The 24653-nt window shown below is 55.8% G+C and overlaps 1 protein-coding gene across 2 annotated transcripts; it reads right to left on the bottom strand.

Annotated features, from left to right (window-relative positions):
- Positions 1-115: 115 nt before the first annotated feature.
- FAAH2 (fatty acid amide hydrolase 2) lies at positions 116-7539 on the bottom strand. 2 transcript variants are annotated; one of them, XM_066202510.1, is made up of 12 exons: positions 7342-7539; positions 7096-7178; positions 6665-6798; positions 6179-6388; positions 5659-5778; positions 5054-5189; positions 4136-4253; positions 3667-3786; positions 3306-3410; positions 2674-2785; positions 1831-2025; positions 116-1128 (listed from the first exon to the last, which is right to left on the bottom strand). In XM_066202510.1, the coding sequence occupies exons 1-12, from the start codon at positions 7537-7539 to the stop codon at positions 953-955; spliced, it is 1707 nt and encodes a 568-aa protein (XP_066058607.1). In that variant the 3' UTR covers positions 116-952. The 2 variants fall into 2 exon arrangements, with proteins under 2 accessions (XP_066058607.1, XP_066058606.1); XM_066202509.1 differs by lacking the exon at positions 3306-3410.
- Between the last annotated feature and the right edge of the window lie 17114 nt (positions 7540-24653).

Raw genomic sequence — 24653 nt, 5'->3', positions numbered from 1 at the left:
CCACTCCACTGGCGAGCAGTGCTGGGCAGCCAACACATCCCTGGCAGAGATGAGGCTGGGGCCTGGCGGGAGCTGGGAGGGAGACAGCCATGAGGAAAAGGACACACAGACACAGTAGACTGGACAGGCTCTTTAATACCTCTCTCAATGAGAACACTTTGTGCTTGCTGCCTGCTCAGATGAACCACTCACATTGCTGCCCATGTCCACTCCTGGGGCAGATTAGCAGGACAGGTAGCAGGAGATACCGGGCAGGCAGGACGATCCTCCCAGAGAGAAGGGGAAGACACAAACCGGAGATGCTTTAGCCAGTGCTGAAATGCTCTCAGCCATACCTGACAGCTGCAGAGCCCAGCACTCACCACCCCACAAAGCACTGTTGGTGAGGCAGGCCTATGGCTCCTCCAGCCCCCCGAACCCCTCTCCCTTTTCGGTCAGAGGGTGGGGGTAAGCCTGCAGGAGCTTGGGAGGACTGTGGGGGCTGGCAAGCCGGCGTGCAGCAAGCACACTCCACCCCTGTGGATAAGGCTCAGGCCAAGGAGGAGCCCCATAGGCCCAGGCAGCCCTGAGAGGTGCTGTGCAGCTGCCCCCAGCAGTCTGGAAGCACATCCTCTGCCCAGCTCTCACTCAACGTTTTGAAAGCAGAAGGATTACAGAGCTGGCCAACTCCACAGTCTGGAAAAGGTGGGTGGATGCCCACTGCAGGCAGGATGCAGGCAGGACATCCTCAGACTGTGGCACTGGGCTCCTGAGGGGTTTGGGAAAGGCAGGTCTCTCCCTGACAGAGGGTGCCACAGGGATGAGGACTCCAGTGGCAACGTCCCAGCTGTTCCTGGGCTGGAGGCACCACCAGCCGCTCCCAGCAGGGCACAGGGGGATGCAGAGGGAGCAGGCAGTGCCATGATGGGATGAAGCATCAGCAGTTGTCATTGCCTGTCCCTGCATCCCAAGGTTAAACTTTCCCTGGTAAAACCCATCCTCCAAAGGCTTTCTCCAGGTACCGGGCCACTGCCAGCGTCAAGTGGTCGTTGTAGGCAGCTGCCACCAGCTGAATGCCCAGCGGCAGCCCCTCACTGCCCAGCCCCAGCGGGCATTGTGTCACTGGCAGGCCAAGGACATTGAAGATGGCTGCAAGAGAGAAGGTTGGATGGATCAAAGTGAGCACAATGACTGGGATACATCACTGCCTGGCTCTCCCACCCTGGGCAGGCAGCTCTGCCATAAACAGCACCAAGATCCTGGGAGTTGGTGCTTCATGCAGAAGTCCAGAGACATGGTGACAAGGGACATCACTGGACAGAGATTCCCAGTGCCCACATCATGTGTATAAACAGCACCCATGAGGGATGGCACATACTGTGGCATGCCAAATTTGGGACATTCCTGCCCCAGACACCAGCCCTCCATCACTCCAAAGCCAGACAGCACTGACACTGGCACCGAGGTGTTCAGACCACATGGGAACCACAAAGGGAGCCCCAGGCTGTACCCCAAGAGGTGGCAGGTCTGAGGTTGCTGGTAAACCATTACAGCAGCAACTGTAACCCCTCTGGAGCATGGAGGCCCTCAATATAACACACAAAGTCAGACCTGCCCTGCTGTGGACAGGGATCTTCAGCAAAAGGTAAAAGACAAAAAAAAAGCAAAAAAAGCATGACAACCCTCGCCCCACTCTCTGGAGCAGCAAGACACCTCTCTTAGCTGCACAGCCCACCATCAGCAATGCAAACGCTCTGGATACAACAACCCAGCTACCAGCCCACACTGCTGTCACAGGGAGACCATCTTGGCAGCCCTACCTGCAATCCCACAGATGCCAGGGCTGCTCACCTGTGTAAGCAAAATTGAAGGGCATGCAGATGGGGGAGTGGTGCTTGGGGGCAATGGTGGGGTGCGAGGGATAGAGGAGCACCCCGTCCGGCCCCAGCAGTGCCTCCATCTCCTCCTGTAGACTCTTCCCCATGCTCACCAGCTTGGCCTTTCCACTGAGGTTAAGGTTCACCAGCTTCTCTGTTAGTCCCAGGGCTGCAGCAAAAGTAGAAATGGGGACAGGAACGAGTGAGAGGACTGTGGGCTATGCAGGGCAGAAACACATTGCCCAGCCACATGCAACATCCCCTGCTTCTGGGGTGGCCCCCCAAGTACCCTTTCCTGCCAGTAGCCACAGCGGATTGCCCCTAGCACAGCTTTGTGGGCAGCATCCCCCCAGCTCTGGCAAGGGAAAAACATTCAGCCTGCCCCTTCCTTCCAGCTTTTCCAGCCAGTGGGGATGAGCAGATCTGGCAGAATGACCTCAGCACTCATTAGACAGCAGCACGACTGCACCAATTAGGATTCTCTAGTACCTGCTGCTATGAAACAAGGTCGGTGCAGACCCTGACTGTCCCTCTGAGCCCCCAGCAGTTCCAGCAGGGCTCACAGCAGGAGTGAACCCTGCTCCCAGCTCCATCATCCTCATTTCTTCCCCCAAGCTACCCACTCCCATTTATCAAAGATGCACTCTCTTGAGCTTCCATGTGACTCAAAGACCCAGAGTGTCATTACAAAACTAGGCTGAAGCTGCTCAGGGCAAACCCCGAGTTCCTTTACTGGGCATTGGAAGGGTTGTATCTGCATTTAACTTGCCCACCCCACCACTGCCTCTGCACTTCCTGGGGCCCCTGCCAGCATTACCGATAGCTGGGAGAGTGTGAGAAGACATCCCCACGAGCCACTTCATCAGCTCCCACAGTGGCCACACTGGCTTCCCGTGATCCCCCAGCAGGTCCGTGAATCTTTGTGCCTCCTGTAACACACCCACTCCCCCCATCAGCACAGCCAACATGCAGCAGGGAGGCACAAGCTGGCAAGGGACAGCAAAATTCCGGTTGTCACGTTATCCCAATGTGAGGCGTTCCTGCTGTCACACAGGAGGTGCCCATCAGGAGTACTCCACAGCTCTGACATTGATCCAGGGCAGCAGCAGGAGTATCTTTCCCTGCCACAGACAGCAAGGAGAAGGAAGAGTCCCCCAAACCAGCACCCAGCTGACATGATGCAAGGGATAATGTCCCAGAGGCACTTCCTCCTGTGATATGACCATAGGACCTGGAGAAGGAGGCAGAGGAGCCAGACAAGCCCTTCTCAGTGTGGTGGGGCTGGGCTGTTTCATCACTGCCTCTGTCCCAGGAATGCACAAGTTATGACACTCCCAGAAGCTTATTTTATTACAAAATACTTTCCTGCATGCACAGAGCATAGCACAGCAGCTGCAAAAACAACATAACACAAGCAGGCCTCCTGCTGGAAAACTCCTAGCCCCCTGCCTGTCCTGGCATCCCAAAGGGTGTTAATACCAGCCTACAAGTCAGAAGACACAGCATGGGGCAAAGAGCAAGGCAGGATGCCCCCTGCTTGGCTAATTTACCAACCTGCATGGAAAAGGTCAATGTGCCAAACCTCCCCGTCCCTATTACCATATTACTCCTCTGCTGAGAGCCATGGCCTCAACCCAAGGGACAGCAAGGGAGAAGGGGCTGTCCAACTTTAGGGGGGAGATGAAAGGAGGATTGAGGGGGAAAATGGAGTAGGCAAAGCCCCCAGGTAGGTTTGGGAAGCCTCTCCACAGCTGGCCCCAAACAGCTGATGCCTCCAAAGTCGTGCCTTTGCCAACTCACTCTGACACACCTGCCCCTCGCTGTCCTTGGATGACATCATGGCTGACCAGATCTGGAAGGAATACTTCATCTTGTGGATTGCCACACGCTGAACCCGGACCCCGAGGTCACTTTCAAGGTGCTCCACCACCTGAAGGGAAGAGCAAGGACAGGTTTATTTCCACAAAAATGAGATGCACTGCCATCAGCCCATGGAAACAATAGAGAAGAGGGTAAGGAGACCTACTCGCAAAATTCCCCTTGTGTCCTCCTTAGCCCTGAAGCAGAAAAAGTTCTGTCCATTTTTGAACCCCTGAAAGCACAGGACTGGGAGGCAAAGCTGCCTCCCCAGCCCTTCATCCTGCCAAGATGCAGATGAGCTCCCTGCAGGAGCCACACACAAAGCAGTTCTTTCCCCTCCCCAGGGCTCCTTTGACTCATCTACCCAGCTTTTATCTTCAGGCTCACCCCAGTGAGTACCATCCTCTGCTGCTTCCTACCTTCTTTTGGGCCTGCAAGATCTCCTTGTCCACAGGGGATACAAAAATGGACCCGCCGTCATGATCCATGCAGTGGAATTTGATTTTCTCCAGTGACACTTTCTCATTCAGTTTCAGCCTGGGAAAGGAATGGTGCTTTGTCACAAACCCATCCCCAACTCCTCTGCAGCTGCTAGAGGTTCTCACACCCTTGTTAAGTGTCCTCAGGAGACCCTGCTCCATCCCCCAGAACGGCAAGGTGAGAAGACCCTGAAGACACACAGCATCTACTGCCCACAACACATCCAGCTGATTACCCGCCCCCTCAGCCCCAGCAAGTTTCTGTCAGGAAAGTTCTTATCTCTCCAGAAGCACCTTGTGATTACAAGCCCTGACTGCAGCCAAGGCTGTGATTGCACAAGAGCCAGGGAAAAAGCGAAGTGGTAATGGAGAGAGCAACTGTGTGCAGGCTGTGGCAAAAAGGAGGGCTGCCCCATGTGCCCCATCTCTGCTCTGCTCCCCACTGGCACACAGCACAGTTGCCCTTGGTTGCATAGACCAAAAACTGAAGGAACTGAACTGGCCATGGTGTGGGATGGAAAACCCCTCATTTAACAAGAGGAAAAAGGCTCTGTAATACCCAGGAGCAAGGTCACCCTGGGAGGGGAGGGATGTGTGGGACAGAGCTCGGAAGCAGTTCACTGGTGAAGGGGGATCTATCAGTCTGCCCATGGCTGCCAGTTCCTGGGAGCATGTGAATGGTGGGAAGGGCAGTCCCAGCAGCCAAGGTCCTGCTGAAGCTAGCAGCAGAGGAAGGAAATCAGTAACAAGCAAACTGGGTGGGGTGCAGACCTACCTCGTACAAAGGACTAATACATTGCGAGGACCAGAGAGCTGTCAACTCCAGCTCAGCAGCTGGGAGCAGTGGGAACAACTCACTTGCTGACCCCAGGACCGGCCATGACTCTCAACACAGGCTCCAGGTCCTCTGCGTAGCGGCACATGGGCCCCGTGCACAGGTAGCTGGTCCGCACCCCATGAGCATTTGGAAACTGGCCGTCATTGGGCACCACCCCTGAGAGCAGAGATGTCAGATAGTACCCTGAGTATTGCCTCCAGATGGGGACAGCCCTGCTGGGGGTCTTTGGATGCAGGGAGGTTGCACACCCCACAAGTGCTGATGGCAAGGTGCATGGGGTGGGGAAGGGAGGAAAAGCACCAGTCAGGACACTGGAAGTCAGAGAAACATTCCAGCTGATCCCAACCTTGTGAAAACATCCCATGCTGCGGATGCAATACTTGGGTAAACCCCCGCCCGTCTCCCACATTCCTGGCATTCTGCCACCGAAAGCTTCCCAAATGCCAACCCCAGCTGTGCTCCCTCAACAGGCTTGTCACACGCAAGGGGTTACCTGACTCCCTACAGCAATCCCACCAGTGACCAGAACAGGGGTGTCCTGAAGGGGTTCACCCCACAGCCCTCATTCCACCTCATGACATTTCTCCTGGCAGGGAAGAGGAGGAGACCCCAACACCCACCTTACCTGTTGTGGGCTTATGGCCAAAGACTCCATTGAAGAAGGCAGGCATCCGGATGCTTCCACCGATGTCAGAGCCCACACCTATAACTGAGCAGGCAGCTGCCAATACACTGCCCTCCCCACCTGCACAGGAGAAAATATGGCAAAACCCCACAGATTTATGGTGCAAATCATCCAGCAGAGCAGCAGCACCTCACAGTGAGGGTAGGGGCCTAAAGAGAAAGAGGGGTAGGGGGCACCTTGGCTTTAGTGATGGCTGGGGAACAGCTGGGGAATGTGGGCCAAAGGGATTTTCCTGCCAAAGTACAACAGAGCAAGCTGAAGCAATGCCAGATGAAACACCCAGAAGAGGCAAAGCAGCTGGACCTCCCAGTAGCCAACAGCAGTGCCCAGGAAAGAGGCCCGTAAGCTCTGCAAGAGCCCAGGGACACATTAATAGCTGTGTGCAGAAACTTGGAACTTTTCTCTTGCTGCATTTTAATCTGCCACTCGTGCAGGACTATGCCAAGGTGCCAGGGCTCACCTGAGCTGCCGCCCACAATCCTCTGCAGATCGTAGGGGTTGTTGGTCCGCCCGTAGACCCTGTTGCTGGACTCATACCACATGCAGAGCTCACTGCAGTTCGTGACACCCAGTGGGATGGCACCTGCCTGCTTCAGCCGCGACACCACTGTGGCATCTGAGGTGGCAATCACGTTGCGGCGGTTGACCAAGCCAGAGGTGTTGGGCATCCCTGTGGTGCCAAGGTCAACAGGAGAGAGGCATCAAGGCCACTGCCCTGAGACAACTCGGGGCTGCAGGAAGCAGGTTCCCGATGAGGGCTGCTCCTCTGAGGCAGCACAAGCTCTGCAGCACCTGTGTGCTACAAATGAATACAAATGCAGAAGTCCAAGGCAGAGCTTGGTGCAAACCGGGGTAAGGGAGACTACTTCCCTCCAAGCACCTGCCACAGCCACCCACCACTCTGGGGAACACATCAAGACCTGGAGAGGCACAAAGATAAACCCACCGTAGAGAGAAAAGGCCTCCTTAACGGTGATGGGAACCCCCAACAAGGGGAACTTCTCCTCCAGGCAGTCATCGCCAGGACCCTCTGAAAGCAGCTTATCGACCTGCTGGGCTTCCTGCAGGGCCTCCTCAAACCTGCAACAAAGCACCCGGCGATGTTCTGGCCTTGGATCAGAGGGGAGTGGGGCCCCTGCAGGCCGGGCGGACCCCAAGTGCAGCAAGAGCTTCTGGGGGTGAGACTGCCTGGTCTTTGCCGGAGCCGGGAGTGGCATCCCGGCAAAGCCGCCGCTGGGGGCTCAGCACGGTGCTGCGGTGGTGGCGCGGGGGCCCCGTGCCCCTGGCGTAGTGCAGCGGCCTGGCCTGGGTGGGGCCCGAAGGGAGGCAGGTGGGGAGCCACTCTCTCCTGGAGCGTGCCCTCTGCCCCCAGCTCACCTGTCCTTAACGACGGCATTGATGAGGGGATTCACCTCCTTGATCCTTTCCACGTACGCCTCCACCACCTCGATGCACGTCACCTGGCCACGGGGCACAGCGGGACCCGCCGTCAGGCGCGGGCGCTGGGCGGCCCGAGACCCGCCGTCCCCGCTCCCCCTCCCCGGGGCGCGGGTGGTACCTGCCGCGCGCGGAGAGCGGCACACCCGCCGTCCCCGCTCCCCCTCCCCGGGGCGCGGGTGGTACCTGCCGCGCGCGGAGCAGCTCCGCGAGGCGCCGCGCGGACAGCAGCAGCAGCGCTCGCCGCGGCGGCGGGACGGCCCGCGGGGCAGCGCGCGCGGGGCCGGCGCGCGGCGGCGGCAGCAGCGCGAGCACCGCGAGGCAGGCGCGCGACAGCAGCCGCAGCAGCAGAGCGAGACAGCGCTCCGCGCGCGACAGCGCCATGGCGACACTGCGCGCGACACCCCGCTCCGCGCGGAAGTGACGTCAGGGCGACGCACCTCCCGCGTTGCCGCGGCGACCCTTCCGCCGCGGCCTGTGCCGGGGCTCGTCCCGCTGCCGCCTGCCCGGGGGCCGCATCCGCCCGGACCCCCCTGGGAACGCAGCGGGGTTCGGGACGGCGGGGCGAAGGGCGGCCTCGCCCATCTTCTGTCTCGCTGCGCGCCGCTCAGGGCCGCTCTGCCCGCCCCGGGCCGGCTCTGCTCCGGGACAAAGGCAACGGGTCGGGGTCGCACAGGGCAGGCGAGCTGTGCTGGCTTGAGGTGACACCGGCGCTCCCGATGTGCGGCGTGTGCGGGTTAGCGAAACGCGCCCCGGGCAGGGGCTGCGCTGACAGCCTCGGCTGGACAGGTGAGGTGGCAGCCTGAGGCGCCGCGCTGAGCCCAGCAGCCACAATGCCTCTGAGCTTCCCGCGAGAACGTTCCGTGCTGGACTGTGAAGGAGACGCTTCTCTTTCCTGCAGAGGTGGCCCGTCCCCATCTAAAAGCCTGTCCTCTGTGTCAGACACGAATGCTCTATTGGGTGTTACATAACTATGGGGCATTAAGAACGATCAGTTTAAGGTTGACATCAAATTATAATGTCCTTTTGCATTATAAACACCGAGCCTCATTCTTGAGCTTTTCCCTTATAAAATGCAGCTATAACCACATTTATTTTTAAACATGCTCTGAGGTGTTCATGTGCTTGATTATGGACACTGGAAGAGCAGTGTATAATCCTCAGCCCTCAGGGCAAAAGAATTGGTAATGCTGGGGGGAAAAAAAATCTTGTATTTTAAAGCAAGGATTTAAGCGGCATGGGAGCAGGCCTTACTGCATCTCTTCCCTTCCACATAGTTGGCAATTGAATTATCAGCGCAAAGCAAGGCTACAAAGGGATGCATTTCTTGTGAAAATCTTTCATGACTGCAGAGTCAACGTCAGCATTTATAGAACAGTTTGCAGCACACACGCCTTTGAAGGCCATTGGCCGACCTCTGTCCCCTAAAACCGAAGCTAACAATTGAAGTAATCTTGATTGTAGGTAGTATTTCACAAATATTTCACAAATAATTTTTTTTTCCCTGCCTGATGCAGGGGGCGGGGTGGGGCGAGGCTAGGCGAGGGCTTCCTCAGAGCTCAGGAGTAAGTCAGGTGTCCTCTGTCTTCCAGAGCTAAAACAGTAAAACTCTTCTGAACTACCCTCCTAAATGTAATATCAGCAGTGCTTTTGTCAGTTTTTCCCCCTCAATCTCTTGGTGGATTTGCTGGTTTCCCTCCTTCAAATCCTGCTCAAATGTTGGCAGAAAGGGGTACAAACCAAAACATTTCTGTCCTGGGTCTCTGCTTCTGTTGCTGCTCTGCAGAGACCTTCCCTAAGCTCTGGCATTTTGTTTGCCATGGAAAGTGTCTTCCTTAATCTTTGTCTTTTAACATTTCAAGAAGAGAGCTTTGAAATTCACACTGGATCAGCTCAGCTGCTGCGTTGCTGTCTGTGTGCCCCCCTTGTTCCTGCTCTTCCCGTTACATACCAGTGCTGTCCCAGACAGCAGCTCAGGCTGCTCCTCCATTAGGTCAAGCTAAGGAGCTTCCTGGGAGCTGAGCAAAAAAGAACAGCTACCAGAGCTCATGGCCACTCTACTCATGGTAGCCCAGTGGAGTTTTGTTTCCATGAAAAATGGAAAAAGTCGGATACAAATTGCTCTAGAAATAAAGCAGTAAGGTCTGGAAACCTAAGGTTGAAGTGATTTGGATTGTTTTTCAGTTACAATAACCAGCCAACCAAGCAAACACCACCCTGGATGCACACTAAGAAGCCAGTTAATTCCAGTCTGATTGCCAAAAGCATTGAGGCTCAACATACAGAGCGAAGCTCACCCATTCAGACCTGTCCCACCAAGGGACACCAGCTGCTTAGAACAAAAACATTTCTGGGTCTAGCACTCTGGGAGTTTATGCTTGTCATTATCCTCAGTCATTTCATTAGTACCAAAGGCTTAAAAAACCAGAAGAGGTTATCAAGGACACATGGAAAGCTGGAGTGGTTCTGCCAGCTGTGTGGATGTGTGTTGTAACCACTAATTGCTTGGGAAGCCATGGAACAGGCTTGGCAGCCGACTGCAAGGCTGGCGGGAAGAAGAGGCGTGCGCTGATTGGCAATACCACAATCTGGCTGCCTTCACAGTGTTCTCCAAAGCTCTTCTCGATCTAGACCCCAATGCACAAAAAAACCCCCTTTTTGGAAATTAAAAGAAGAAAAATAACCCGATAGCACAATTGTTTGTGAAAGGAGTCCTTTAAATCTTGTCCTTAAAATAATGCTTCCAAAGAAACCTGGGGTTTGTGCAGCCCAGTGCTGGGATGGGGAGGAGTGGGAAGGGATGTTTAAAGGTTCAGGTTTAAACACAGCAATTCAGATGCTTAATTCCTAGCTGATCCCAGAAGAAAAAAAAAAAAAAAAAAAAAACACAAAACCCCCCCCCCCCCAAAAAAAAAAAAACACCACAAAAAAAAAAAAAAAACCACAAAAAAACCAAACTGGGTTTGATGGCAGTTCCTCCAAGCCTGCCCTTAGCCAGATCCACCACGGGGGGATTCTGTGCTCCGTGTTTCCATCAGCTGTCTTCTTGCGTGCTGGCCCGGGATCCATCAGAAGGTGTTGGGTGCCCATGCTGCTTACTCGGGGCTTGCAGAGAAAGAGCTCTGACCTCACCTTGCTCTTGCTGAGCAGGGCGCCTCCTGTCCCTGCTGGGGCACAGGAGGTCCCCATCCCCAACACCTCATTCCCGGAAGGACAGGAGGGCGCAGAGGGGATCCCATCCTGCCTATGTGAGTCCACAGCAGCTGGCACTACCAAGGTCTTGGGCTCTCTTGATACAACACTGCCATGAGGTCACCACCCACAGACCCACGGGCAGGGCAGCTCAGGGCTATCCCACCTCGCCCTCGGTTCTGGCACGGCTGCAGTGGGACTGGGCCGAACCAAGCCTTGCACCGCACAGCTTCCAGACACACTGCCCTGGAAGCAGCCAGAGCTGCCTGTAGCCGGGGACAGTCTCCCTTCAGAGCAGGGTGCTGGGACGGGGAACACGGGTGTCATGGGGCTTCCTTCCGCTGCCGCCGCAGCGACGGTGCTGAGCACCCCGGGGTCGGGACTGTGCCACGGGAGGTCGCTCTGCTACCGCCGATCGGTATCCCTGGCCCTGCCCCGCAGGGCCGCAGCTGTTCCCTCTGCACGGAGCCAAGGGTACACTGTGTTCATTCCGAGTCCTTGATTAAACAAAATGTTTATGCGTGCCTCCAGCAAACATCTTGGCGGCTGCACGAAGCCTGTTCGCTGCTGCTGCTCCAACTGCACTGCAATTGGGGCAGGGGAACTCTTCAGGAACTCGCTGGCCTTCCTGGGATGGTCCCCACTCCAGGAACACCCCGTCTGTCCCTGATCCCTGCACCCCCAGTTCCATTGGAGGGACCTTGTCTGCTGGGGAATGCTGTGCCTCGCAGCCCCCTGGTGCCAAGCAGAGCTGCTACCCATTCCTGCAGCCGGGAAAGGCTGGGTGGGGGCATGCTTTGCTTCTTTACCCTGAGGGAGTGACACCTACCTCACAAACCCACCACCCATTTCCCACTTAAGCAGGGCTTGAGATTTCAAGAGCAGCTAAGACATTTCCTGGGCTCCACAGTGCTTCCAGCAGAGCAGCATACTCTGACACTGTGCCTTCCTGACATCTGGCTGCTGCACCCTCTGATGATGTCCATGTACAGCACATGGAGTTGGGTGGGCATATCCAGCCCTGGCCAGAGCAACTGCAGGGCTCAGACTGCTTCCCAGGGCCTGATTGCAACTACATGTCCCCTGCCTGTCCAGCCAGTGTCGTCCAGAATGTGCCTGCTTTCTTCCCTGTCTGAGGGGATTATGTCAGTTGTGCACATCTGGAGTTAACTGGGGACAGGCTGACCCTGCTGTGTCATCACTCAGGCATCATGCAGCTGCTGATCTATGCCTGGAGGGCAGCCCTCAGACAGATGTGCTGTCACCACAATTACTCTGTTGCTCCAGCTGATACCTCCAAACCCCTTGGAGGGAGTAGGTTACCTCCCTCCCCAAGGCATATACTCTGTGAGGATGGAGCAGCATGTCCTGGGTGAGTGGGAACCAGCATATTGAGGTCATTTACAACCCTGCCAGGTGATATCAAGGGAAGGATTCTGCAGGACTGAGAGAGAGCCAAGACCAAAGCTCACAGCTCCATCCTTGAACTCAGGAGGCCAGAGAGGAGAAGGTGCGCATGGCCACTCAGATGACATCAATCCACACCAGACTCCCAGCCTGGAGTGTTTCCCAAGAGCATGGACTTTCAGCAGATCCGGTTGCCCAAGCGGCTTGCCCTTGCCAGGCTGTGTGCCACGGCTCTTGCGAAATAGTGTTGATAAACACTCCAGGGCATGCCAAGTCTTGCAGGATGACAGCTGATGTGCCTGGGATGGAGGGAGTGCCTGCGCAGTAAGAGGAATTTTCCACTCCTCTGTGACAAGCGTGCCTGACCCTGCTGGGGGGACTGTCCCCAGCAAGGCAGAGTTTATCTGCTGGTGTCCCAGCTGGCTTGTCAGGCCCAATAAACTCCCTATGCAATGTCTGTCCTTAGGCACACAGCAAAGCAAGGGGTGGTTGAGTTGCCTGGGGCATGGTGGCACCCTACTGGCTGGGTTAGGGTCCCACCATCCCCAAGGAGACCCCACCACCCCCATTTCACCATGGGCCTATTCTTGTGTCCTGGCAATGAACTGCCCCTTAGCTTCCCCTTTCCAAGCACATGGCCCATGTCGTGGTGAGCCATTTGCTTCTCCATTCTCTGTCCTAAGGACTTGCCTTCCTGTGATTCTGGTCCCCTTTCCATATGCCCTGTGGGCAGTGGGTGACCCTTGACAGGGCCCTCCATGCTGCCTGGGTAAGTTCTGCCCAGGTGTGTCTTCTAGCAAGTTGGAAATGCCTCAAAGACCAGTGAGTTTGTGGTATGAAGAGGGTGTGCTCAGTCCTGTGCTGGTCAATGTTTGGTAATTAGCATGTGAAAGCCCAATTTGATTTGACCGGTGTGTCCTGGAGCTGCAGTTCCTTTCGTCCACCCTGCCATCCCACAGTGCTCTCAACAGAAACATGAAAAGTTCATGCCAGGCACCATAGACCACAACGCACCTGTGCACAGTGCCACGTGTCCCTGTCCCCCAGTGCAACCTGGCACATGCTGTGCCGTCAATGGCAAAGTAGCTAAACATCAGCCAACACCTGGAGAGAATGGGGCAGTCACAGGCCCCCTGTGAGAATGGAATGTTGCGAATGAGAGCTCTGGGAGGATCCTTCCTTCCTTCCTTCCTTCCTTCCTTCCTTCCTTCCTTCCTTCCTTCCTTCCTTCCTTCCTTCTGTTTCTGTTTCTGTTTCTGTTTCTGTTTCTGTTTCTGTTTCTGTTTCTGTTTCTGTTTCTGTTTCTGTTTTTCTCTTTTCTCCCTTTCTTCTTCTCTTTTGCTGCCCCCTGGACATGCCTCTGCTGCCACCCTGATGCTCCCTTGCTTATCCTTCTGGTATCTGGGCTATAAGTAGCAGAGATGTTCACAGCCCAGGGCTGCTCATACCATTTCACACCTGGCTGCTGCCCTGTGCTATGTGTAGTGGCTGTCCCAGCCCAGCTGGGCTGTGATGGAGCAGCACCACTTGCTCTGACTGATCAGAGTCCCCTGTCCCTGGTCCCGTGTCCCTGCAGCCTCCAGGTCAGTGGGTGCTGGACCAAGGCACTGTGGGAGCCAAGACAGCGACAGAGTGATGGGATGCACTTGCTGAGGGTCCTGCTAGGAGCACATCCTGGGAACAGGCACATGCAGGGGTCTGTTGCTGTGTGGGAACCTGCACTTTGGATGGAGACAGTGGCAAGAGGAACAGGGATTTACAGAAGCAGACACAGGAACACTGCTGTCTCTTGGCCCCAGCTTGTGGCATCGTGGTTTGTGCATGTAGGCAGAGGTGACAGTGGCAGCGTAGCTTTTCGTGCCTTCACCTCTCCACTGGGGAGAGACAGAGCTTGGGCAAAAGGCAGCAGCAGCAGCAGTGAGCCCCATCCTGCCCCTGGGTGTTTGGGACATGCTGTTCTCTCAAGCGATGATAAGGACGATCAATAATAAAAGCAGGCAGATGGAACGCGAGCCCGGCCTCCAGCCAGCGACCTTCAGGAGCTGGGTTACTAGAGCAGGCGCAGGCGTTTTGGCAGTGGCCAGAGCAGCGTCGCATCGGGAGCCAGTGCAGGGTAAACACGGCTGCTGCAGTGTTGTGACAGCGCTGCCCGAGTGCATGGCTCGGCCACCGGCCCCCTGGCATGCAGCCTGATAGCACTAGGCATCGCGGCAGCTCAGGCACACGCTGTGCACCTTCGTAACGAGCTGGGACAGTGACAAAACTCCACGGAGCGTAGGGCTGCGTGTGCTGCTGTCCCCGATCACCGCGGTGGCGTGTGGCCCGGCAGCCGCGCACATGCGCTGGGGAGGCACGGCTGGCCAAGCCTCCGGAGTAACCCTGAGTACTTACATAACCATTAGCCTGCACAAACCACTGCACAAACATGACCCACTCACCGCCGATCTCAGCAAGATCCTGATAAAGCAGAAAAACAGCAGCCGCAGCCCAGTGCCTGGACACAGCTGGCCCAGGCTGTGTGGGGCTGTGACGTGGGAGGGTCGGCAATGTCGTTGCCAAGCAGCTGTGGGGCTGCGTAACAGCCTGGAAGGTTCGAGCTGGCCCAGCGCCGACATAGGCGACTGCCTTCCAGCAGGTTCTGTCTCCTTCTGAGCTTCTTGGAGCTGCAGCGAGGCTCAGGGTTTTGCAATTTTCCAGGAGACAAAGGGCTGTGGGGCTACACAAAGCGACACCTCCTGCCCCCAGTGGAGAGTACTTCTGCCCTCAGGGACAAAACAGCCTTTGCGGGGGGGAGGGATGCCGAGGATCCCAGCCTTAGACAGGAATGTCCCTGCCTGGTGAAAACACAAGCTGTTTCTTTCTTTGCTGCCCAAAGAGCACTTCTTTCTCCTGAAGATTGACATGACAAGGGGTTTGGGATGCGCTGTCTCGTGTCTTTTGTTTTGGGGACAGAGCAGCATCACTCCCATCAGTACTCTCCGTGGGGGAATTCTGGCCATGGCACACGTACTCCACAGTGCTAGCAGGTATTGTGTCCCTCACATTCTTCTCTCCCCCTCATGGGGCCTGGTCTCTGTCCCAAGCCTGAATGTGACACCAGCGGACTTCGGCTCTGTCGGCTCCATCTGGCAGTTCCTGCACTGCTACAGCTATGTGTGACCCTCTCTGGGGTCACTCTAAGCCCACGCCAGAAGTCCCTCCCTATGCCTCTGCACCTCATCTTGTCCAGGGCTGCAGCTGGACCAGCAAAGAAACCTCCCTGCTGGCACCACATGGAGAAGCTTGGTTGGGCTCTGGAGAGGTGAAGGCTGCTGCTGGCACAGTTGGGAAGATCATCACAGCTCCCTTGTGGAAGGCCAAGTCTTGCACAGTACAGCTGGGTGGGAGAAGAGGAGCTTGCTCCCGTGTGCAGTACGGGGCAGCAGGTGCTCCAAGGCATATGCTTCCCCATCTGGATCAGGAAGCCCTTCTCCAGCCCTGCACATTGCTCCCCTTCCTCTGGGCACACAAAGCAGGACAACTTCTCCAGCCCTTTGAGTGTCTGCAGCAAAGACCCACTGAGAAAAGCCTAAAAATAACCTAGAAATAGTAGAGGAGAAAAAAAAAAGGGGGGCTCTTTATTGCTTAGCCAACAGCAGAACCAGTCGTTGCCTGGCAAAAATGAGAGAGGAGCTGGGAGTTAAAATAACATCCGCTTGCAGGGAGCCAGCCTAGGCAGCCACATTCCCAGGTTTCCTGCAGGCAGGAGCAATGTGCTGCTGCCTGCGGGGGCTAAACGTTTGGGTATTGTGTTCCTGAGCCACATCCAAGGTCTGTGCTCCTCCAAGCTCCCAGTGGGGATGCAGGGGCCCCTCCCTACACCAGCAGGATGCTCTTCTCAACTGCCTGTGGCCCCAGGAGTCATTCCCCTCCTGCAGAGGATAGCAGGATGGGGTTTGTCCTGATATACTGGATATAGCTGGTGCCACTTACTGCAGGTTTGGGCTGCTGGGCTTCCAGCAGTGGCTGGTATGGGGAGTAGGGATGTGGCTGGGGAAGCCTGGGAGAAACAACCAGAGTGAGGGAAGCCAGGCTGTGGGTGTTGCCTTCCTGGGTCTGTCCCAGCTGTGGGATAGCTGGTAGACTCCTTGTGTGGCAGTGATGGGAACAGCCTGCTCACCATGTCAGTACCCTGGGTCTGACCTGGGAGCATCGCTGCTGCCTCACCAGGTTTCGCTGCAGGAATGGGCAGCTTTTCACAGTGAGTGAGGGAACCAGCCCCTTCATCCCATTCATAGCAACCAGGTATGCAGACTAGGGATGCCTGTGGTTTTCACTTGGAAGGTGCTGAAAGCTATCAGAAAACAGAGTTATATAAAAAATCATTTACAGAGTCTAGTCAAGTGGATCCGGCACAAGCCCAGCACATCCTGTCCCTCCTGTGGCATGCAAGGCCAGTTCTCTGGGGCAGGAGCAGCTTGCTTAGGACAGCCAACAGCTTTACTGGGCCCTCCCCATCATGGATAGCAGCCAAGACAAGTGCTCTCCATGTCAGGAGTCTCTCTTGGGCTTGACCTCAAACACACCTGCAGGCCTGGAGTAGCAGAGGTGACTCTCATGAGCCCAGCTGCAGTGGTGATAGCTTATCTCTCACTCTGTGCCATGACTCTGCTCCTCCAGTGGAGCAATGTGATTTCAAAGTGGTAAATAAAACACTCCGGGCTCTGCTCTTCCTAAGCACAGAGCAGCCACATCCTTTAGGGATATCTCTATTGTGATGTCCACACGGGCCAAGTCCTGCCTTTGTGAAGCTGCTCCTGAGCCCACAGGGAGCAATCTGGGTGGCTCTGCCCTCCTGCAGCCAGGAAAGCCCAGAGCACTGAGCATCTTGACTGCTTTGGAGGAGTCTTATGGGTGGGAGCATGGGGTCTTGACACCCCTAAAGAACTTGACACTTGTGACTGAAGGACTGGGCTCCATAGGAATCTGACCTCATTGCTTTTAAATCTGCCGGCTGGAATATGCATCTGGTCTGTTCTTGTGCTCCTGCCAGGGCTCCTGGGGAGTGGGTGGAAGTCATGAGTGAGCAGAGAAATCAGGAGGTTTGTGCCAGGCAAGAGTGTGCAAGAGCTAATGGAGGGCGTGCTATGGGGACACAGAGCAGAGCTGGAGTCCCGAGTTTGTCCCCAGAGCTGAAGCTTGAACCTTCCCTTGTGTCAGGCAGGTTGAAAACAAGTCTGCCCTGAGCCTACAGGAAAGAACATGAGCCTGCAGCTGTTGTGCAACTTCTCACCCTGCCTGTTTTCCATTGGGCATGGTGCAGAGCTGTGGCAGGTATGCCATTTCCCAGGACTCTGTCCTAGGTGAGGGCAAACCTATCATAGAATCTGCCCTCGTGTCTAAAATCTGTCAGGAATGTGTCCCACCCCATTCCCTCCATTGCCTGTGCAGTCCATAGGGCTGTACTTGTCAGCCCTGGGGCTCTACCCAGCCCCTGCCCATAGGGAGGCAAGTGAGCAGCATGAGAGCTGCCTTTTGGGACCTGGTGGCTCCAAGCTGGCTCCAAGTTGTGCCAGCCCTAGGGCAGTTTATAGGACCATGGTGTCACAAGTTGGGCACCAAAAGGAAGAAGAGCACTTGCCAGGCTCCCAGGGCTGCCTCTGTCCAGAACACAGGGTTTCTGAGAGGCATCTGGATACTGCCTCATGAACACTCATTCATCTGCCAGTGTTTGCCCAGGCCACTGTCTCCTACCACTCCACCTCATGCACGGTGAGTGTGCCCTGAGTCAAGACGGGATGCCCATCACACTACAGCAACTCGGCCCCCTGCACCATCTCTGGCCATAGCACACAGTGTGACCAAAGTATGTGGACCACAGCAGAGCTCTGGGTCAGTCCTATTTATGTCCTCAGCTGAGTGAGCCTCAGCCTTAACAAATCTGCAGCATTGTCCTCTCTGCATCCAATTAGCTTCTGCTCCATTCTTGCCTGTCCTCTCTACTGCTTGGCTTTGCTGCCTCCCTCTCCTTGCAGGGCAGCCATGGCACTGCTTTCCTTCCCCACTTCACCTGTGCCAGCTCTAGCCTGGGCCACAGCACACACTGCACCTTGCCTATTGCTCAGTCCCAGCCTGGGGGGATTTCATCCCCAGTGTTCCAGCACTGGGAGAGAGGACCTAGCAGACTCCATGACGCTGTGCTTGTCTCCTGGTCCTCAGACAGAGGATCAGGAGTTCATCACACTCCCTCGGACAGAGGCAAAGCCTGTGCTAGTGATTTGGCTTTGGCCCAGCCTTGCATTTCTCTCTGTAGTTTCTTGGAAGGTCCCAGTTGCTGCTGGGACCTGGGACCCTGTATCACTGGTTGGGATGACCCAGCAGCTGGAGGGGAGGTGTGTTGCACCACAGTGAGGGATATTGGGACTAGCTGTGACAAAATGGCCTTCCCTTTGATCAAGTAGTGATGCCTCCCCTTGTGGGGTGGACTTTGTGCAACTTGAGGGAATGTGGGAACTCTGTCTGCACAGCCAGGCATCCATTCCCAGCGCTACCATTGGCAGGGGCAGAGGAGCAGGGCACCCTTGCAGGATTTCTCACCATCGCTTGTTTTCTGCTCATGGCAGAGCAATGTGTGTCTCATGACCGCACTTCTGGTGGCCAGGAAAGTGAGGCAGAACACTATGCCACAGTCTGGACCCTCTTGGGCTCAGGGGCTGTGTGACCATGCTGGTCCCCAAGAAGATGACATCTCAGTGCTGCAGCCCCAGCTGTGCCTTTTACCTGGGGAGGTGAAGCTGCCTGTCCCTGGAGAGGCTCAGGTGCTCAAAGGTAACCTGAACCCACTTGTCATCGCTGCACTTTGGCACAGCCGTATGGCACACTCCTTGGAATAGGGCTTGCAGTGGCCTTGTCCTGTCCTGTTCCCTGCCCCAGTTCCCAGTGGATACGTGTTAAGCTGATATGGGCTGCACCAGGCGGCGGCAGTGTGTGACCCTCGCTCCTTCCCCGGCCGTGGATAGGAGAAGGGTGCAGCTGGAGCCAGGGTGCTGTGCTGCCCATGGGCTGCCCTGTGCCAGGCCAGGGCTGTGGGGCTGACACCCCTCCAGAGAAGCATTCCCACTGCTCTGTTTCCTCCTCTGGCAATGTGAAGAGGCAGAGCTCGGCCCTGTGCTGGAGGGCAGCCGGGCTGGAGGGGCTCCAAGGACACATTGGGGTGAGGGGACAGGGTGGCTGTGAGCGGCACAGCAGGGCTGTGGTTTAAGCCCTGCACAGCACTGAGGTTTGAGGCAGCAGTGCGTGGAAGTCGGAAAGAACAAACTGTTCAGCTGCCAGCCCTTCCAGCTTCTGCTTTCTAACAGCCCAAACAAACACGAAAGTGCTGGCTCAGCCGCAGCTGGCTGGCCTGGCCTGTTCGTGTGGACACAGCCATCCCATTCCTAGTCCTGCAGCCCAGCCTTGCTGGGTCATTGCTTCTCCGTAGGTGGGTAAGGGGCTCTGCTCCCCCATTCGTCACTGCAGCTGTGCAACCCCTTCCAGTGCCACCAGTGATGGTGCCACCGGGCAGCTTCTTGGGATCCCACTCCAGTGATGACTGGTGGTCACTTGTCCCTGCAGAGATGGACAACCCCATGGCTCAGAAGCTCCTGTGCACTCTGCTCTGTCCTGTTCAGGCCCAGCAGGCAGCATAGGATTGCCGTGGAGATGCCATTTGCTACGGCAGGGAGACAGGGTTGACACAGAGATGCCACATCTGATCTGTGTGTAAGAGGAGAGCATTGACCCACCATCAGTGCACCCATAGTTCTGGAGATGGGCACAGGCTACAGGACCCACATGGTTCAGCCATGCATGGGGGCAGGGACAAGCCTTCATGTCCTCAGTCAAGCTGTGGGATCAAGAAGATGCCAGGTTGAGGGATGCAGGAGGAGATTGCAAATTGCGCAGAGGGGGAACTGAGTGCCTGGAGAGCCCAGAGCAGAGTTCTGTAGGTGACAGAAAGGGGAAGCTGTGGGCTGTGACCAGCTCTGACAAACAATGCTGGGCTGTGGTGTCTTGTCACACACGCCAAATTCACACGCGGGGGGGGCGGAGGGGGGGCGGAGGGTGCAGGTGGGTGGGGGAATGGGGAAGGGGTGGAGAGCTCTGTTACGTAGAGTGTCCTTCAGCCTTCCTTCCTGTGGCCACGGGATGACGGTATATAAACAGTGGAGCTATAATTATCTGGGGTGGTGAGCAGCGCACCCAACTGCTGGCTGCCACGGGCAGAGCTGGGGACAGTAGTGCAGAGCTCCTGGGGCTGTCACCCAGCTCCACTGCTGCCCATCACAGCTCCTCCATTTTTGTCATAGGGTAACTGCTGTCCATTGTGTTAAGGAGATCCGGGTGCTTAGTGTTTCTATGGGCAAAATGGACACCTGAGAGTTTTACTGGACCTTATCTTTAGGAAATTTGGGCCAGAGGGACTCCAGGATGCCCTCAGAAAGCAGCAATGCCCATATGAGTGCCCTGCATCTCTGAGTGCAGGCAGATGGTTCCCCTGAGCACACCAGTGCATGTTCACCATAGGTGGGAGGAGAGGAGAAGCAGCAGAAAAGGGTCAGGGCAACACTGGAAACTGCTGGGTGCGACTGGGAGGGGTGAGAGGGAGTTTTGGCAAGTCCTTGTGTTGGAGAAGTGCTGGTGCAGTGGTCAGACAGGACAGAAAGGGAAGGACCACAGTGAGTTTGGAGGTTGTTTCCTGGGGCAGACAGAGGTCTGTGGCCTGGGGTGTAGGTGGCTGTGTCCCTCTAGGGCATACTTCACCTGCTCCTTTGTGTGGCTTACATCATCCAGGTCAGGCTGAGGTAGCTCCAGTTTGGGCCATAATTTCTGGAACACGTCGGAAATTGTGAGCAGGGAGTGAGAAACTAAGTCACTGCACGAAGACACCTGGTCTTTGTGAAAGGCTCAGTCCAGGCCTGGCTGAGTGGTGTAGAAAGTGTTCAGGATTAGTTTGTGCTTAAAATTTATAGCCCCTCCAGCCTCCTCACCCTCAGCTGAGCACAGTGTTTGCTTTTTCTTCCCTGCCTGGGCTCCAATACTGACAAGTGCTGGGTACATTCCACGTCCAACACAAAAAAAAAAACCCCAAAACATGCAAGAGAAAACTATGTTCACATTTGGAAGTAAAGAAAGAATCCATCATTTCAAAACCAATCCACACTTGGCAGGGAGCTGAGTAGGGAATGGAAAAAGCCACCTGACCAAAGCTGAATGGGTCACCAAAGAGGTTCTGGTGGCCCAGCTGGGCCACCTGGTTTGGGGCAAGTGGTTCCAAAGTGGCAAGTTTCCTGGTCACCCTGGGAAACCCAAAATATGCCAAACTGAGGGAGAGGTTTTGGGGTATTTTAGGGCACTTTGGAACAGGCCAACAGCTCTTGAAGAGCTCTGCATTGGTGGACACAGAGCAAGAAGTGTCAGGCAGTGGCTCCAGTGTCGGTGGTGACTTGTCACAAAGAGGCAGGCTGGGTCAAGCATGGACACATCTCCTCCTGTGGAGGGTGAGCTCCATGCCACAGACTGAGGTGGTTTGGGCTGGCTCTGCCACCCTGGAATCACATCGTCTGTCCTGTGGCTGTGGATTCCTGACTCCAGTGCTGGCTTGAGCTATTCACATCTCCTGGGGATCTCAGCCCCAGCACATCACACTGCACAGGAGCTCCTGGATGAGTCTCAGGAGCTTGGGAGGGCTGGCAGGTCTCATCTCTTGCTTGCCCCATCTCTCACCCTGCTCAGCACCAGCTGAGAGCAGCCTTCAGCCAGGGACAGACTGGGGATCCAGAGTGCTTCATCACAGATTGTGACAGCAGGAACATGTCCAATGACAGGACACCAGCAGTTTGGCAGAGACCATGTTCCCTTGCAAGGGAAAAGGGGACAAAGGATCATGTGCAGACTCCGGTAGCAATGGCTGCAGGCACAGACACAGTCCCTGTGGAAGGTCTGCAGCAGAGTCAGGGTGAGGAGGAACTCCTGCTCAGTGCAGAGGCTACACTGCTGCTGGGAGGCCAGCCCATGTTCCTGCTAAGCAGCTTGGGAAGCCAGCCAGCACCTGCAGCCCCAACTCACCTGCCTTGCTCCTCCTCTCCTGCAGGGAAGGACAAACCTAGGATTAGCTGTTCCTAACACATTCCAGATACTTACCTCCCAGGATTCCTGCTCTGAAGGACTTTGTTGATGAAAGACACAAACCTGGAACAGACTGTTTGCTGATGAAAGACACAGTGGAAGTTGCCAGCAGAGCAAGTTCCCCATGTGCTTGCATCAGGCTCTCAGTTTTCACTGGGGTGAGGCACGGCCTATTACATTCTGGGTCTTAGACTGGAGACAGACATATGACAGGACTCACCGAGACCATGCGACAAACAGCAAAGATTTATTATGGCCGCCCTCTTACACAGGGGGTTTAAAATTCCCGGGATTATACAACTGATTGGTCGGGGTCTTAGCACTTCTCAGCTTCCTGGCCTGTGATACGTCTGCATTCAGGACTGAATAGGATTGGCTGGGATCCCTGCTTGGGTTCAAATCCATCCCATCATTGCTCACCAAGGGACTTGTTTACTTCTAGGCTTGTTGAGGTTGGGGGTCTGTTATGGCCAAATTCATCTTTGCAGCTGCAGCCATGACAACAGCCAGCACCCCGTGCCTGGCTATGGTCCTGTTTGTCTCGTGGACCTCCTGTCCCAAAAAGTGATGAGGAAGCAGCTGCTGCCATTTTGTCCTTCTGACGAGAGTGGCAAGGGAGCTGGAGAGTACAGCTACATTCCATGGGTACCCTGAGAACAGGTTGTTCCCCTCAGCCGCCCTGGGGACAGTGGGAGCAGAAAGGGAGTTTGGCCCAGGGCTGTGCAGGATCTGTGGCTGGAGGGTAGGGTTTGAGGAGGGTGCTGAAGCTGGGGTGGGAGCTGATGTGGCTCTGAGGGTATTGTGCAGCAGGCAGAGGCATCACCCTGCAGCACCAGCACTTGTTCCCCTGTCCAGGTGGACACCTACCCACACAGGCTGACCAAGGACTTCTCCACAAGCACAGGCAGAGGGTGAACCTCTCCCACTGCAGTGATGCAATCCTGGAATCACCCCTGAAGATACTCATCCAGACTCCACTTTTGGAGCTGACTCACAGTCTGCTTTCATCCTGGAACACTTTGTGCCTGCCCCAAGCAGCTGTGGTGGCAAGTGTTTCTTGTCATCAAGCCCTGCAGGTATCATACGTGCCAGAGGACCCGAGGGCCCATGGGGCCTGTATGAGCAGCTGGGACCCAATGGGGTGCAGGCTGGGCTCGTAACCCAGAGTATCAGCAAAACATTTGTCCTTTCCCTGTCCTGTGGAGAGGATGGGTCCCCAGGGCAGAGGTGACCTCCAGTTCGTGTGAGCAGCATGCCACTGGAGATGGGGACCCATAGGTGGTCTTGGCAGAGGGGATCCCAGCAGGCATTTCATCGTCCTCATCTGACTGCCTTGGACTAGGCTTAAAGGTGGGCTGTCCCCAGCCCAGTGAGAAGAGCTTCCCTGGTGAGATATCATCTCCTCCTTGGTAGGAGAGTTAAACTTTGAAGATCATTGTGGATCCCTTCCAGCTCAGGGTATTCTATAATTCTACTCCTTAAGAGCTTCTCTGTCCTCAAGGACCTGCCCCTTTCACTCTCAGCCAAAGCTGGTCCCAGAGGGATGTGTGGAGTGAGCCCCATCTCCATGCCTCTCTTTTACCCGTGGGTTGTTTTTCCCCAGCACAAATACATCTGGGCTGGCTCATGGGCTCTGTTTTCTTCCCCTGGCAGAGAGTTGTGCCAACAAAGCCACGTTTCTTCCTTATCCCTCCCCTTTCTAATTGGTTCCATGTGGATCCAATTTCACCATGTCCTGGAACAGGCTTGGGTTCCCTGCTTACATGAAGTTGAAAACAAGGGCTGAGGCACCAGCTGTTGGCAGCAGAACATGTCCTCCCTGCATTGTCCTTGGAGCATAGTGTGGCTTCCAGGCTTGGCTCTTCCAGGTGCCTGAGACCTGTAGTTCTTCCTCAGGGAATGAAAGACGTACAAACACCCATGTTGGTGCAGCGGGGCCCCAGGCAGGGCTGTGAAGCCACAGCTGGGCCCTGTGATGGATCCTGGGCTCATTAACTGAGCATCACACCCCTAGCACTCCTCCCACCCCCTTCTCGTGCACCCTGTGTGACTTCTCCTGGGACAGCCCCTGCTTGGGGTTCCTGTGGTGCCACTTGTCCCCACTGCAAGCCCTGGCTCTGCCCTGCCACAAAGCTCAGATGGCCTGGCCATGCAATGGCCCTGGCAGCTTACCACATCCTAGAGGAGAAACAGCAAGCCTCTTTGGAAAAGGCTTGAGGCTTTTTGTGTCTGGTTCCTTTTCTGTCTCAGCCTCCTCCTGGCACATGCTGGGAGGCCCTGAAGTGAGACTTCACAGAGGAGCAGCATCACACATAGCAGATCAGGGATTAGGGGGTGCAGAAGCCCCTGACTGTGCATCCCAGGCCAGTCTGGCAGTTTCAGTGGCAAGTATGGTCCCCACCAGCCATGGCCACACCCTGATGCTCACCCTCTTGTTGGAAGGAGCCAGCTGAGATGTGGCGATGGTAAGGACAGGCTGGATCTGGGAGGTAGCATGTCACGTGCTATGGCTTCACTGGTGTCCAGTGAGGCTGCTGCCCAAGCTTGCCTGTTCCTCACCTGCCCAGCATGACCATGGAGAGATTGCCATTCACCAGGTCATGGTCTAGCAGCATCTGCATGTGTTTGCTTGTGTTTAGGGGAGCACTGTGGTCTTCCCTAAATCCTCTCTCTGGAGAGGGGCATTGCTGCACCAGCCCTCTGCATCCTGACTAGATGCACAGCAAGAGCGAGCTGCTGTCTCACCTTGTTGG

Source organism: Chamaea fasciata, unplaced genomic scaffold (genome assembly GCF_029207755.1).
Source record: "Chamaea fasciata isolate MVZ Bird 193981 ecotype frontalis unplaced genomic scaffold, bChaFas1.0.hap1 SCAF_22, whole genome shotgun sequence".
NCBI classification, from domain to species: domain Eukaryota; kingdom Metazoa; phylum Chordata; class Aves; order Passeriformes; family Sylviidae; genus Chamaea; species Chamaea fasciata.
The sequence above is the reverse complement of the archived record's forward strand: the minus strand, read 5'-3'. Positions and strand labels throughout refer to the sequence as shown.

Excerpts from the sequence above, each read along its gene's own strand:
- FAAH2 (XM_066202510.1), bottom strand. The coding sequence starts at position 7,539 with ATGGCGCTGTCGCGCGCGGAGCGCTGTCTCGCTCTGCTGCTGCGGCTG. Across the intron at positions 5,779-6,178 it reads GATTGTGGGCGGCAGCTCAG|GTGGGGAGGGCAGTGTATTG; the intron begins GTGAGCCCTGGC and ends TCTCCTGTGCAG. Across the intron at positions 2,026-2,673 it reads TCACACTCTCCCAGCTATCG|CCCTGGGACTAACAGAGAAG; the intron begins GTAATGCTGGCA and ends CTTTTGCTGCAG.